Source organism: Camelina sativa, chromosome 13, assembly GCF_030686135.1.
Source record: "Camelina sativa cultivar CO46 ecotype springtype chromosome 13, ASM3068613v1".
Classification (NCBI taxonomy): domain Eukaryota; kingdom Viridiplantae; phylum Streptophyta; class Magnoliopsida; order Brassicales; family Brassicaceae; genus Camelina; species Camelina sativa.
In genome coordinates, this window is record NC_141892.1 from 26,330,812 (window position 1) to 26,345,640 (window position 14,829).

Sequence of the window (14,829 nt, forward strand, 5' to 3'; positions counted from 1 at the left end):
ACTTTTGTTATTATTCATATTTGTAAAGAATTTTCTTAATTTATAATCTTGTCTATCGTAATTGCTAAGTTTAAAGTGTAGGTAAAAATGATAAATGTTAGAAGTTTAGAGTTTTGAAGAAATTGTTACTTGTATCATTCATGGTAATGATGAAGTCGAATAAGATATTGCGGTAGTTTTAGAACCAATTACATATAAAGATACAATTATCACATTTAGAACTCTTTATAATTTTTGGATGCAATTTGAGAAAACGACAATGAAAAAGATTAGAGATGAGCTTCAATAAGAATGCAAATTCAAAAATATGCAAACAACAATAAAGTCATATTTCACAAAATTTTCTTAGATATATATATATAATATATTTAATATTATATGATTATTAATTTATGATATTGATGGGACCATATTTTTACATAGGATTTTCAAAAAAAATTATTATCTTACTAATTTATCGAAATGTATCATTTTTTACACCGGTCTAACTCGGGACCGGAAAAATTTATTAATTTATAGCGAATATTAATTTAAAGAGTATTAATTTATAGAGGTTCTATTGTACGTTAAAAGAACTTGTTGCGTTTTTTACCCCAAAAACTGTTTCTTCTGTTAAAAAAAAAAAAATTGTGAACGATCAAGTAAGAATTAAATTGGAGGATTTGAGAAAGACTCTCGACTATATATGATGATATTTATTCATGTCAAGTAACGATATGCCGACATCATAAAATTTGAGGTTAGTTAATAATAGTTATGTCAATTTCATCGTTTATTTTTTTTCAAAAATAATAATATTTAAGTCTCTTTTTCTTACTCACAAGCACTTAAATTCATTATTCCAGTTATATATAAAAAAACTAGTAAATAGACCACAAATATTAAAGAGACTTATAATATTTAAAGTTTAAGTATGTCATTACTCACAAACACTTAAATATTACTCACAAAAAAAGTTTTAATAATGATATCAATTTTTCAAAATTGATATCAAAATTTTAAGACAATATTTCATTATTGCTAAATGATACATAATTGGGGAAAAAACATTTCAACTTTTCTTTTATTTATTTTTTGTGAAGTAAGAAAAAGTGACTTAAAAATATTATTCTTTGAAAAAATTAAACGATGAAAATGACATATTTAATACCTTTTTCAATTAGATAATTTGATTTGGAAGAGAAATAATATTGTTAGATACTGAGATAAGGTTTATTATAGGTAATGTATTTGATGATTATATCAAAAAACTAAGAAGATCGAAAGGTAATGGTAAATATTCAAAAAGAATATGTAAATGTGGAAGGCTTGATATTTGTGGTCTATTTACTAGAGTTTTTTGTTAAAGTTGGGAAAAATAAAAATAAAAATAAAAGAAAAGTTGAAATTTTTTTTCCCCAATTATGTATATAATGAAAATTGTCTTAAAATGTTGATATCAATTTTGAAAAAGAAAAAAAAAAGAAAAAAAACAAAGAGAATCAATATTAAAAACTAATTTAATTTTTTGAAATATGTTAAAATTCAATATGCTTTTAATTTATATGAAATTTTAGGAAATTTATACTGTATACAGAGAAATAGAGGACTGTTAATTAAAGTTTAGATAACATCATCACCTTTGTGGCGACTCATCAGCACATGTCGGTTCGAATCAGTTTATCAAAAACTTTAGTTTAAACAAAGCAAATTACATATATCAGAACGCCGCTGCTTCCATAATTCCCGGCGTACTCGTTGTTCTCGAACCGACAGCCACCGATTTCTCCGGCGGAAATGGTGAGTCCGACGAGAGACTCCATCCAGTCTTATATGAGCATCACTGGTGCCTCCGAGTCCCTCGCGATTCAGAGACTTGAGGTTCGTTTTTTTTTTTCTTTCTTCGTCAAAATCTTTATTTTCTGAAAGGACATGACTATGACTGGGGCAATTTCGTGGAGTGCCTTCTCCCAAGATTGATTTTGTTATGACACACACACACAGAATTGAGTAGATATGGTTAGATTCTGTGATCAAATGTGTAAATGCTGCTGATAGATTTGAAATGTAATTGGGAGAGTTAGGGTTTTAGGTTGTGTAGGATCGGTATAGGAATTTCGATTTGTCTATTCTTGAGTAGATCTCGTTGCCTTCTTTTGAACTTTCTGTAAAATTTGAGCAGGAACATGGCAATAATCTCCCTGAAGCCATCAATGGCCACTTTAGAGATGTGGAAAGAAGCATGTATGTTTCTCAATCTCCTTAGTTTTGAGTTTTCTCTTCTATGATTTTGTTTTCCCATGGTGTTAGCTGTTTGTTTTGTTGGGTTGTTTTTCCAGTTACGATGATTCAAGCTTAGACAATCGTCCAGACTACAACGTTGTGGAAGGTAACAATCACGTTCGTGGTAGCGAGTCCAGACCAGTCAACGAGTCTAGGCCAGTCCCAGGCGCACTTCCATCTATCCTCTCTGCTGCTCGGGCTTTCAGACCCTCTTTGCTTCTAGATCCCAATTACAGACGAAATCTCTTTAGGCAGCTCAGTGGCTCTGCTCTCTCTGGAAGTCCTTCTCCATCATCTCAAACGGGAGAAATCACAGGGTTCCCTGCTCACTCTACCTGGGGAAATGATCAGGCTCGTCCTCCTGGACTTGGACAGGTTGGAGACGGTTATGCTAGACATTCACCAACCTACGGATCCCAGGTCCATGGTGGGACACATATGGATGGTGAATCACCCGTTTATAGCAACGATGCAGAAGAAGAAATGATCAGAGCTGCCATTGAGGCCTCGAAGAAGGACTTTCAAGAGGGTCGTCACAACACAAGATATAGTTTAGACAATGTATAGTATTCTAGCTTCACCCTGTCTAGCTCCTATTTTGCATGAGCTTTACACATTTTCCCTTCTTTTTTTTTGGTCTTATTATTGACGCAGGATCCATCTAGCGTTTTATCTCCAATAGAGGTTATTAACCGGGAAGATGAGGACATTGCCCGTGCAATTTCGATGTCCTTAGAGGTAGGCGTTGATAGTTATCTCATCTGCTATGTACCATGTACGCGATATCTCAACTTAGCATATATGGCTTTCAGATGGAAGAGCATGAGAGTGCGTACCGAGACCAACTAGCTGAATTTACGCCTCAGTCCGTGGAGCATCACGATCCTTGTCAATCTAATACAAATGAAAGTAGCAGATATCAGGTGTGGAACTAAATTTCTCTTCACCTCTGATAAGCCTTTTCCAGCCTTCTGGTTAATAAGCTATCGAATAATATATATAGTTTGGGATGCTTTCCTTTACAGTTTCCACCAGTTTAGGTGGTGGACATCCATGTTAAGTTAGAAACACTTTTATTAGTTTCTCCTTAATACAATGTGTTGAAACTCTTTAAGCTATCTTGCTAACTAAAACCTTTGTACTTGAAGCCTGGGAGCTCTTCAGTGCAAGACACGCGTGAAGACATGAAACAAAAGCAACCAATTAATACCAGCTCTCAGCACAGACATGATCACCAGAATGTTGAAGCTTCTTATCCTGAAGAGGTAAATTAATTGATACAAGTTCGATTATTCTTATCAGTGAAAGTAGCCAGTCAAGAACAAATTAACATATTCGTAGTATCATGTGTTCGTCTTACCTTTTTTCACCTCTTGTTGACTGCTACTAGTGGGGTGGCATTCCGTCAAAAGAGCTACAAGAGGCAATAATGCTGGAAAAGGCACTCTTTAGTGGAGTAGCTAAAGAAAATACTTCATATAATAATCAACCTGGAATTCACAAGGAGTCACAATCTCCCGATAAGAAGGTCGTTGAAGAGGTAATCCGATTTTCTTGTGAGGCATTCATTCATTGGAACATAATCCAGGCTGTGAACAACTACTCTGCCGTAAATCCATTGTAGAACTCAGTCTACAAAAATAGGGGTTGTAAACTGTAATCAGAGTGAACCCTTAGATTTTCAACCATCGACGAATTTTGTATGCTTGGTCAATAGATGATCATAGTGAATCTTAAAGCAAAATGCACTCTCCAGTGAAAGCTGATATTACTTTGGTTCTTCAATCTTATTTAGTTCTTATTTTCACTGTTTTGGGTACTTCGCTTGTGGCAGGAATCTGAGAGATCTTCCACTACAATGAAGCCAGTGCTTCCCATCGAACCATCAGCTGAAAATGAAGATGCCATCACTCTACTCGTTAGAATGCCAGATAGCAGCCGTCATGGTCGTCGCTTTCTCAAATCAGACAAGCTTAAGGTGAAGTTCATGAGTCTCTATTGATTAGTGAGGTCGTAGTCAAGCTTCCCTGACTGTTTTTTTTTGTTAAGTGCAGTACCTTTTTGACTTCATAGATGCTGCTGGATTAGTCAAACCTGGCACATATAGAGTGGTAAGCCCTGTGATCTGCGCTAGCTATTCTCCTGCATTAGTTCAATGCAACTTCTAAAGGATTCAAGTTTCTTTCTATCCCTCACATCTTGGATTATATTTTATGGTACTACAAGCTTTATAACTCGCGTGAATGTTGTTGGTAAACAGGTTAGACCTTATCCTCGACGTGCTTTCAGCCTTCAAGACGGTGCCTTAACTTTTGAGGAACTCAGTCTCACCAACAAACAAGAAGCGTTGTTTCTGGAACTATTGGTGTAACAATGTAACCTGATCTGATGGTAGTAGAAACTAGTTGACTTCAGTGTACTGTTAAGTCTGTAAGCGCTTTATTATCTAAATGCATGCATAGTCACACACTTTGTCCTTAACTGTCTAGTTCATTTAATCACAATGAACCTCCGGTTTGAAACAATTGATCTGGTATTTGTTTCTCTTCACTCCCCCAAAAGTCTATTTGTGTTTACAAAATATTTGAAGAAAAAAAAATGGAGCTACGAATATTATGAATTATTCAAAGCTTGATCAAGGATCTGATGACTGATCAGACGCAGGTGCGGTCCAGTACTCCTTCACAAGAAACAAAATCTTCTCCCTTTCAAGAGGTCCGTTCTCATGATCTCCTATTCTCCCTTCCCATTGCATCGCATCTGTTATCTTCTTCACTTTGGTTAACACATCAATGTCGTCTCTGATGATCACGCCTCCCTTTGGTCTTAGAATCCTGTCCATTTCTAGCAAGATATCTTCCATGTCACATCTGTCTTTGTACAGACTGAACACTGAATCGGCATGGATGAAATCGTACGTTCTTGGGTAAGTTGACATGGCTTCACACCTGTTTAAGAGTTGATGAAATGAAAATAAGAAAAGCCCATAAAAACTTCCCAAAAGAATGCTTACTCGGTTATTAGAAATAGGAACCTTACCAGTTTTGGTACGTTCCGATCAACCCTCGCTCATAGATGACTCCAAGGGTGTTGACACTGGCCTCCATGGGGACAACGTTCATGACCCATACAGGATCATCGACTAAGGCTGAGGCAAAACCCCCAAGATGAGCGTTCATGTCAAGGAAGTTTCTGTATCTTCCCGTCTCTGCGAGCTGCTGGTCAAAGCGCTTGTAGTAAGTCACTCTTCTCTGCCATGTCTCTGTGTTGCTGACAAAGTCATCCTCGTTGATTCCTTCCAAGCTTCCACTTTTGATCCTCGGAGGAACAGCGTTTAATCTCTCAGGCCATCTTGCCAACTTCCCACCCGCTACTTCTTTGATGTCAGATCCTGTTACTTCCGGCAACGGCGTCAAACATGTTTCAAGCTTAGTGTACCTAAAAACCCAAAACAGAGCAAACCATGATGGAGTCAAATACAAACTTCCTTTCTAGTGAGACCATCTCTTCTTGACTAGTAATCAAATATACCAGGCCTGGTCGGGTAGTGTCCGGTGGCAGAAGGGAGGGCGTCGTAGAACTACCCGGTTGCGCTTACAGTGAATATGGTTGGTGGGTTTCTGCCATACCGCAAGATCCTCTCTCTGCACCAGTTTCTTCCAACACAAGCTCCTAGCGACCCTCTCGATTTGAGACTGCTCCGAGTTGAGATCGTCTTTGGTTCTTTCCCAACCCTTCCAATGTCTCTGCCAGTTAATCGGCGGTCCTGACAGAATCCAATACCCGCCCGGTCTCAGTACCCTATCCACCTCTATCAGATACGTCCCGTCTGCTCACACCAAAACAGTAGTCAAAACACACACACACACAAGAAACCGAATGCAAAATGAAGATGTGACTTGAGAGGTTAAGAATAATATTACTGTATTGGCCCCAAGGTATGAGACATCGAGAGCAATGAGCAATGTCGAACGCTCTGGCCGGAAATGGGAGCCTAATAGAGGCTAAGACTCCGATAATGGCAGGGACTCCTCTCTCAAGTGCGAACTGAACCTGAGCCTCGTGTGTGTCTCTTGGTGCAAACGACATCGTTACTATGTTCCTCGACATTAGATACGCCCCAAAGCTCGCTACCTAATATCAACATTAGTTTAAACGGTCGATAAATCATGATAAACTCTATAATTAAATTTACTCATTTACATCTATAAGACAAAAAAACAAAAAAAAAACATACTAGTTATTAAAGTCTTTTGACCACTTTACTTCTATTTGAAGATTAAAACTATCGATGCTAATAAATCCATAGTTTCTATCTGATGGCTCTCTCTAGCCAGCATTTACTTAGCTGTCCTACAATTTATTTAATTACTTGTTGGGATTAAAAAGAGTAATAATGTATTACAGCCTGATTCAACAATATACTAAAAATTAGAAAGTTGTTATTCGTTGCCAATAAGAGAAGCCCAAAATTAGGAATACTTAGCATATTTGTTTCCAGATTTGATCCTATTGACTTTTTTTTATCTACTTGTGACTTCAATGCTACTACAATCATATCTGTATCATTCTCACTCTTCCGTGTCAGAATATTCTTCTTGTCATAAACTTTTACACAAACAGATTTTGTGACCAAAATTCTTAAATTTAAAACATTTTAGATAAACAATTAACAATTAGTATATGACTAAACTTTGTAATTCTAATTAGGTGTGGCATGCCAAATTGGAAATAAATTTCTCTGTTGTGACCCAAAGCAACTACTAAATATCCTATGCATTGATCTATGAACAAAGGGAACATCAATAGATGGTTTCAATGTAATTTGCACAATCATCAATTAGTTTGACATGAATCTATATACACGCTACTATACAACTTATTTATGACTTAGTTCCACTAAATCTACTCCAAACCCCAAAACAAATGACCGTGTAAATTTGCAAAAACAAAGGAGACATCAATTTTTCAAAAGAAACAATCAGAAAAATTCAAAATGGATGACATCAGAAGCATGGGATGAACATGGTAACATGACACAGAGAGTCAAAAAAAACAGAGACATCACATGAATAGTACAAAGAAACAACAAGATCAAGAGGACAAGAAAAAGAGAGTAATCTTAACTTACCCCACATCCAGTATCAATGGCTGTCCGAATGGATCCATCTTTGAGGTTTATCAACCGTCCGATCTCGTCGATGTAAGCATCAGCTCCACGTGGAAACATCGTACCACCACCAGGAAATAAAAACCTATCCTTGTCATACCTCACCCAGTTCTGATTCTTCTTCTCCACCGTTAGCTCCGTGTGCGGCACGTTAGCAAACCACGCCACATCACGACTCTCCGGCCACCGGAAAGGCACACTGTAACCGAACGGCGCTGGAATCCGGCAGCGGAGCATCTCGTGTTTTTCCGGACAGTGTCTCTCTCTGTATATAAGCCTCTCTCTTGGGAAACTTAAAGACCGGTTCACGAACTCGCACGGCGTGTACTCCGAGAATTCGACGCCGCACGGCGAGATTTGAGTGACACGCTCCGCCGTCGCCGTCGAAGGTGGGTCAGGGGCTGAGTGACGGGCAGCGAAGTTGAGAACCGGTGCGGGTTGGTGAGGGAACGTGCAGGGCACGGACGTAAGGTCGTGGTTCGAAAGGGAGGAGCGTGAGAGTCCTCGGCCGGAGTGTTGCCATACTCCGATGTAGTAAAAGGCGGCGCAGAGGATAGCGATTAGAATCACGCGGTATAGATTCGTTTGTCTTGCTCTGAGTGATAACTTTGATAGCTTTGACGGCCACCTATAGTTTTCCATGACTTGGCCGGAGAAAGAAAAAAAAGAAAACATAAAAGGAAAAAATCGAAACTTTCACAAAATATGTGATTTTGTGCCCTTTTGTTATTTTCTTGGTTGCATGTGTAAGTAAGATGAATGCTTTATTTATATGAGGTGACAGTGAGTTTTTCCATATATCATCCCATCTAAGTTTTTTTTTTTTTTTAACATCTGACATTTTATTAGATAGTAAATGGGTAATACAAACTGTTAACCAACCAATTCGGTGATACTGTATAAACTTCATACAAGGAATTAATAACACAAACATGTCGTGAGAGTTTATCCGCTGCAGAGTTTCTTTCTCGATTGATGTGGTCTAAAGACGATTCCGGAAGTTTTGCTGTCCAATGGCGAATATCTAATAATATGGTGCCCAAGTCCAAGTTATCTCCACTGTTGTTGATGAGGGAAACCAGTTCTTTATTGTCTCCTTCAAACTATACATGCCGCAATCCATGTGCCCACACTATTTGTAGAACATGTAAGAAACCTAGCGCTTCAGCTTGCAATGATGATTGAGTTGGTTTTAGCTTCGCACAACCTGCCAATATTACCTTTCCAGTGCTATCTCTAAGTATCCAGCCTGTATTTGTGAAAGATCGGTTTTGCTGGTATCCACTGTCAAAGTTACATTTGAGCCAACCTGGTGGGGGTGGTGTCCATCTACTGCATCGGTTGTGACTTCTATCATGGTCCGCAGTTTGTTGAGAGGGTGTTCCTTCAGTATTCTCATTGTAATTAGCCTCAAACCATTCACAAGCATCATATTTTCCTTTTCTTGCCACATCCTCTGGAGGTCTTGATATTTTTTGGAAGATGAAATCATTTCTGGACTTCCAAAGTCTCCACATTATCCAGAAAGGCAGGAGGCGTTGATCAAGGGATATGGATGTATCCTTATAATTATGCAGTAGCAGTCTCACATTAGCTTCTAAATCATTAGCAAAACTGTTGTAGCCTACGTGGGTATTCACACATCTCCAAACAGCTTGAGCGAAAGAACAAGTAAAGAGAAGGTGATTGATTGTTTCTTCTTCTCGGCAACATCTTTGACATATTGGATCAGCATGTATCATTATTGTTCGAAGCTGAGATGTCGTCGCTACAACACCTGATAAGCAGTTCCAGATGAAATGTTGAATTTTTGGAGCAATTTTCAGTTTCCATACTTCCTTTTTCAATACAATCGATCCTTGCGGGGGAGGGACGACTTGATCTTCTGGGATATTAACATGTGTTGTTACCCAATATCCTGATCGAACACTATACTGAGCATTTGATGTGTATGCCTAGTCATAGGTGTCATGTTCCGCATGCTGAGATATGTATAGCTTCTTAGCTAAATCTTGGTCTTCTGGATTAAGAACGCCCTCAAAGATGATCGGATCCCATTCTCTGTTTCCTTCTTTCCATAAATCTAATATTGTTAGATTGGTATCCAAGACTGGACCAGAAGCTGGTCTGGGTGGCAATGTAGGCAGCCAAGGGTCTTCCCATATCTTTATTGTCTGTCCATCTCCAATTCTTGCCCGAAGCCCTTGTTTCAGCAATTCTTTTCCATTTTGAATGGATTTCCAACCATACGAGGATCTTGGTCTCATTTCGGCTTGTAAGTAAGAAGTATGTGGATGATACATACCTTTGTATAGTCATGCCAACAAGCTTTGTGGATTCTTCAATATTCTCCATGCTTGTTTTGCTAGCAATGCTCTGTTAAACTCATATAAATCTTTAAACCCCAGGCCTCCTTCTGATTTTGGGAGAGACATTCTGTTCCAAGCGACCCAAGGAATTTTTCTTCGACCTCTTTCTTTTCCCCACCAGAAGGTTGCAAGAACTCTTTGTATTTCTTCACATATAGAAAGGGGCAGAAGGAAGTAATTCATTGAGTAGACTGGTAGAGCCATCCCTATAGCTTTAATGACTATTTCTTTGCCAGCTGGTGATAAATACTTAAGGGACCATCCTTCAGTTCTTTCCTTAACTTTTTGCACTATATGATCAAACATCTCTACCTTTCTTTTGCCAAACTGTTCTGGGAGGCCTAGATATTTTCCTCCACCTCCAACAGTATAAATTTGCAGATGTCTTTGTAATCTCTGACGCTTGGACTCACGGATTTTCATACCAAAAATGATTGAAGATTTTGTGTAGTTGATCATTTGACCTGAGATTTCCTCATATTTCTTGAATATAGCAGCCATATGTTGACAGTTTAATTCCGTTGCACGACAAAAGAAAAGAGAATCATCAGCAAACAGGAGGTGTGATATGTTAGGACAATCTCTCTCTAACCGTAGACCATGAATACACTTATCTTCAACGGCTGTAGTGATCATTTGGCTTAGTACTTCCGCACAAAAAAGAAAAAGGTAGGCTGAAAGAGGATCACCTTGGCGTAGTCCTCTTGAAGGTTGAATGTAGCCATAAGGAGATCCATTGATTAATACTTCATATGAGACTGATTTTACACATCTCATAATCCACTGAACCCACTGACTGTCAAAACCCAACTGAATCATAACTTGTTCCAAGAAATCCCACTTTACTCTGTCATAAGCCTTACTAATATCTGTTTTGATAGCCAAGTAACCACTTTGACATTCATTTTTTGACTTAAGGGAGTGGATCAATTCGTGTGCTATCAGGACATGATCCAAGATATTATGCCCTGGGACAAAAGCAGCCTGGGACTCAGAGATGACTAGTCCTAAGCACTTTTTTAGTCGCATCACCAAAATCTTTGAGATTATTTTGTAGTTCACTGTACAAAGACTTATAGGGCGATAGTCGGCTATACTCTTAGCATCAGTAGTCTTAGGAATTAGACAGAGTTGAGTATGGTTTACTGTCTGGTCGAGTTCTCCAGATTCAAAAAAGTATTTAACCATTCTGCATACATCACTGCCAATCAACTCCCAAAATTCTTGGTAAAATCCTGCTGTAAATCCATCAAAACCCGGAGCTCGTTCTGCACCGATGAGGAAAACTGCTTTTTTTATCTTAGTATCTGTAACAGGCCTCGTCAACTCTCCGTTCATCTCTGTCGAGACCCTTCTTGGTAGAGTAGAGATGGTACTTTCAAATTCTGTTCCTTTTGAAGTAGAGAACAAATTTTGAAAGTATGTCTCTGCCACTTTGCCAATTGCATCATCACGAAAATGTTCGATGCCATTGTCTTCAATGACAGATTTGATACGGTTGCGGGATTTTCGTACCTTTGAGGAAGCATGGAAATACTTGGTATTACGGTCTCCTACTTGTAGCCATCGGTTTCTGCTCTTCGTTTTCCAATGTTTTTCTTCATCTTGATATGCCTGGTTAAGCTCTCGTCGAAGTTTATGAACTTCAGAAATCGGGGATGTGTGATCTCGTTCTGCTGCATCCAAACGAAACTTGAGACACTGGATAAGTTCTGCAGAATTTGTCTTGTTTCTTTTCTTCCACTGTGATAACTCTTTTCGACACATCTTAAGCTTGTTTTGAAAGCTTCATGTTTCATCAAGAACACCATGGTTCCAGCCTCTATGCACTGAGTCAATAAAATCTTGACTGCGTGAGTATCTTTTATCGTAACGAAATTGTCCTCGCTTAGTCAGAGTTTCTTCTGCAATGTCTATAATAACAGGGGCGTGGTCTGAACCTGCTAGTGTTAAGAATTCAGTTTCTAAAGCCGGATACATCGTTTGCCAGTCTGAGTTCACAAAAACTCTATCAAGGCATGATTCAATCATTTCCTTCTGGCGCTTCCCAACCCAACTGAATGGATTACCTTTAAAATTCAAATCTTTCATATTACAGCAAGTAATCATGTTGTTAAAGTCTCTGCACCTACTCTTATTGCGTGTTCTTCCACCTTTTTTCTCTGAAGCATCCAAAATTTCATTAAAGTCGCCACAAAGCATCCAAGGACCAGTTCTGTTCATTGATATTCTTTGAAGTCTCTCCCATAAGTGATGTCTTTCACTTGGAATAGGATTCCCATAAATGCAAGATAAGTAGAAATTAAAGGATTTATATTGAACATATAGATCTACTAATCTTACATCATGGGAAATAACTTGAACTGACAGATAATTTTTCCATAACACTGCTAGACCACCACTTAAACCTCTAGGAGATACAAGACACATATCATCAAAACCCAAACTGACACCCAAATCTCTGATGTAGTTATCTTGCTGTTTAGTTTTCATGAGGAACATCATGTCCAAGAGATACACCTTCTGCATCTCTTCTAGGCGTCGAACTGTCAAGGGTTGTCCCATTCCTTGATAGTTCCAAAATCCAACTCTCATGGAACCGGTGGTGGTACCGGCCCCACCGTGGCTCCGTCCATGTGGTTCTGCTCATAGAAAGCTAAGTCGCTTTCAATCTTCACTGTAGAAATCTCAGGATCTCGACTAGCTTGTCTTTTGGTAGAACTTGTTGATGATGTGCTATCATCACACTGTTTTCTCTTCTTAGCAGTCCGAGTCAGCAACTCAACATTATCCTGAGTCTCACCTATTACATCAACAAATGCAGGTATTGGATTAGATAAACCAACCTCATATTATCTAGTTCTCCCGAACTGGCAGAGGAGATACTCTCCAAAGCATTATGAAGAGGGTCGATGTCAGACTGGATGTCCATTTCGTCAGCATTTGGAACATCTTGATCATCATGATTGTCTGGATTGTTGTCGTCCTCATTGTCGGCTAGTGGTTGATTGTCTTCATCAATCTCTTCTATCTGGACTCCTATGTTTCCATGGAGTTCATGGTTACCATCATTGTCATCATTGTCATCCCCATCAGACTCTAGGCCACCATTTTGGAGAAGACAACTACCCGAATCATGAGACATCAAACCACAAACAGAGCAAAAACCCCTGAGACGTTCGTAAAAGAAGCTTATCACAGTGTTGACTCCCGGGGTGAACTGGTAGTTTCGTTGGAACCGCAAAGGTCGCTCAACATTCCAGTTAACCCTAACTCTCACGAACTGGACACGGTTAAGGTTGTCAGCATCGAAATTTGTGCCCATCATGTCACCGAGGGATTTTCGATTGAGTCAATGACCCCTAGATTCATGTATTGAAGTGGAATTCCACGGATTTGTATCCAGAATGGGATGAGACTGAGTGTGGCAGGATCCATCTCAGGAGACCATCTTTGGAGGACTAGCATTCTTTCATCAAAGGACCATGGTCCACGATGGAGGACAGTTTCCATGGATTCTTCTGAAAGAAAAACAAATTGGAATCGCCGGTTCTCCACAATTCGACCCCGAACTACTCCCATCAATCCCCAAGAACGAGGAAGAGACGCAATGATTTGACGGAGGTTTTGCTTTCGAGGCATCAGAGGACGGCCCAAGAGATAGAAGCGGTTCTCGTCTGCGGCTTCCTGAACCACCGCCGCTGGCATAGTGAAAGGGGCATCATCAATGCCAAGATCAATGTTCTAGAGGGCACGTCTAATGTTGTCAGCCATGGTGGTACAAGGTAGATAGTAACGATTTGGGATTTTGTTTAAAAAGGAAACTGGTAAGCAATTGATAGAACCCATCCCCAATCGCATACTTTTATAGGGTATGTCCCCATGAAGAGCAACTGCTAAATCGTGGTTAACTGTCACGATTTTACAGGGAATAACCGCCCGATCGTAGAGAGAAGGAAACCACTCCACTCCGGCTGCAAAAACTGTTAGAATCTTCCCTCGAAGATGACTAGAAAGGAAAAAATCGTAAAAAAACTGCCATATCGCCCCAAAAATCGTCATTTTTCCCATCCCATCTAAGTTTATATTGTATATTTTTATTTTTTATCGAAAATGCTAATTTTCCCTTAATGGATCTCTTAAATTCATTGTATATTGGGAAGAATATCTTTGGTATTTTTGCATTAAAAACTGATTTAACTCTTTCAATGAAGAAGATAATAAGGGTTAATTAAGCTTTAAACCTTATAATTGTTTAACTCTTTTTTTGTCTTGTTAAAAGGCTTTATAATTTTTGTTTCACTTTTGTGATTTCAGTTTATAATTTGGAGTCAGGATTAAATATTTGGACTATTTTATTAACTTTTAAAAATCCTACTATATTAATTGAGAAGTACAAATATGAAACTAACCTTAAAATGTGTAAAAAATTACATTCAATTGCCATTAGAAAAAAATAATTAAGCTTAATTAACTAATTTAAATAAATATAATTAATTAAAAATAAAAACACTCACACATCAAATATTAAAAATCTAAAAACATCTAAAAAAAAAATTTCTCTCTCTAATAAATTATGGACGAAATTACTAATTATTTTTAAAAATATATATATAAACCAATCAGAATTTTAAAAACTAAGATTTTATATCAAAGTATACAATACAATTATTTTTAATAACTATATTCGAAGATTTTGTTAAGATTTCAAATTATGATTCTCCTATCATCTTTATTTTATTTTATTTATGAATTGTTTGGAATTTACATATAATACTTATAATTAATAAAATACATATTTTTTTCTACATATGTTGTGATTTGAATTTTTAAAAACGAATGTATATATTACTCAATGTATGAAAATGTATGTTTCAATTTCCACATTGGCGGGTTGGTAAAACTAAATTTATATAGATGATAAATTAATAATTTTTATTTGCTCACAATTATAATATTAAAATTACTATTTTATATTTCACAAAATAATGATGCAAATACAACAAACAAACAATATAAAACTGTAAT

General features: G+C 37.8%; 2 protein-coding genes and 1 pseudogene across 3 annotated transcripts; 1 reads left to right on the forward strand and 2 right to left on the reverse strand.

Moving 5' to 3' along the window:
* Positions 1–1,529: 1,529 nt before the first annotated feature.
* On the forward strand, positions 1,530–4,787 carry LOC104737705 (plant UBX domain-containing protein 9). Its single transcript, XM_010457947.3, has 10 exons — positions 1,530–1,860; positions 2,162–2,223; positions 2,319–2,823; positions 2,917–3,000; positions 3,075–3,185; positions 3,411–3,527; positions 3,653–3,802; positions 4,097–4,240; positions 4,317–4,373; positions 4,523–4,787. The coding sequence occupies exons 1-10, from the start codon at positions 1,777–1,779 to the stop codon at positions 4,631–4,633; spliced, it is 1,425 nt and encodes a 474-aa protein (XP_010456249.1). The 5' UTR covers positions 1,530–1,776; the 3' UTR covers positions 4,634–4,787.
* On the reverse strand, positions 4,733–8,326 carry LOC104737704 (putative methyltransferase PMT15). The gene is made up of 5 exons (XM_010457946.3): positions 7,394–8,326; positions 6,186–6,396; positions 5,794–6,091; positions 5,302–5,700; positions 4,733–5,210 (listed from the first exon to the last, which is right to left on the reverse strand). Exons 1-5 carry the CDS (start codon positions 8,105–8,107, stop codon positions 4,898–4,900), a joined length of 1,935 nt encoding a protein of 644 aa, XP_010456248.2. The 5' UTR covers positions 8,108–8,326; the 3' UTR covers positions 4,733–4,897.
* On the reverse strand, positions 8,278–13,575 carry LOC147930049 (uncharacterized; annotated as a pseudogene). The gene is made up of 3 exons (XR_015578386.1): positions 12,550–13,575; positions 9,903–12,427; positions 8,278–9,848 (listed from the first exon to the last, which is right to left on the reverse strand). The product of XR_015578386.1 is annotated as an uncharacterized LOC147930049 (transcript).
* Positions 13,576–14,829: the final 1,254 nt, after the last annotated feature.

Coding starts and splice junctions, on each gene's coding strand:
- LOC104737705 (XM_010457947.3), top strand. CDS start 1,777: ATGGTGAGTCCGACGAGAGACTCCATCCAGTCTTATATGAGCATCACT. Junction 1,861..2,161: donor TCGCGATTCAGAGACTTGAG/GTTCGTTTTTTT, acceptor AAATTTGAGCAG/GAACATGGCAATAATCTCCC. Junction 3,803..4,096: donor ATAAGAAGGTCGTTGAAGAG/GTAATCCGATTT, acceptor CGCTTGTGGCAG/GAATCTGAGAGATCTTCCAC.
- LOC104737704 (XM_010457946.3), bottom strand. CDS start 8,107: ATGTTTTCTTTTTTTTCTTTCTCCGGCCAAGTCATGGAAAACTATAGG. Junction 5,701..5,793: donor ACACTACCCGACCAGGCCTG/GTATATTTGATT, acceptor TTGGGTTTTTAG/GTACACTAAGCTTGAAACAT. Junction 5,211..5,301: donor ATCGGAACGTACCAAAACTG/GTAAGGTTCCTA, acceptor ACTCTTAAACAG/GTGTGAAGCCATGTCAACTT.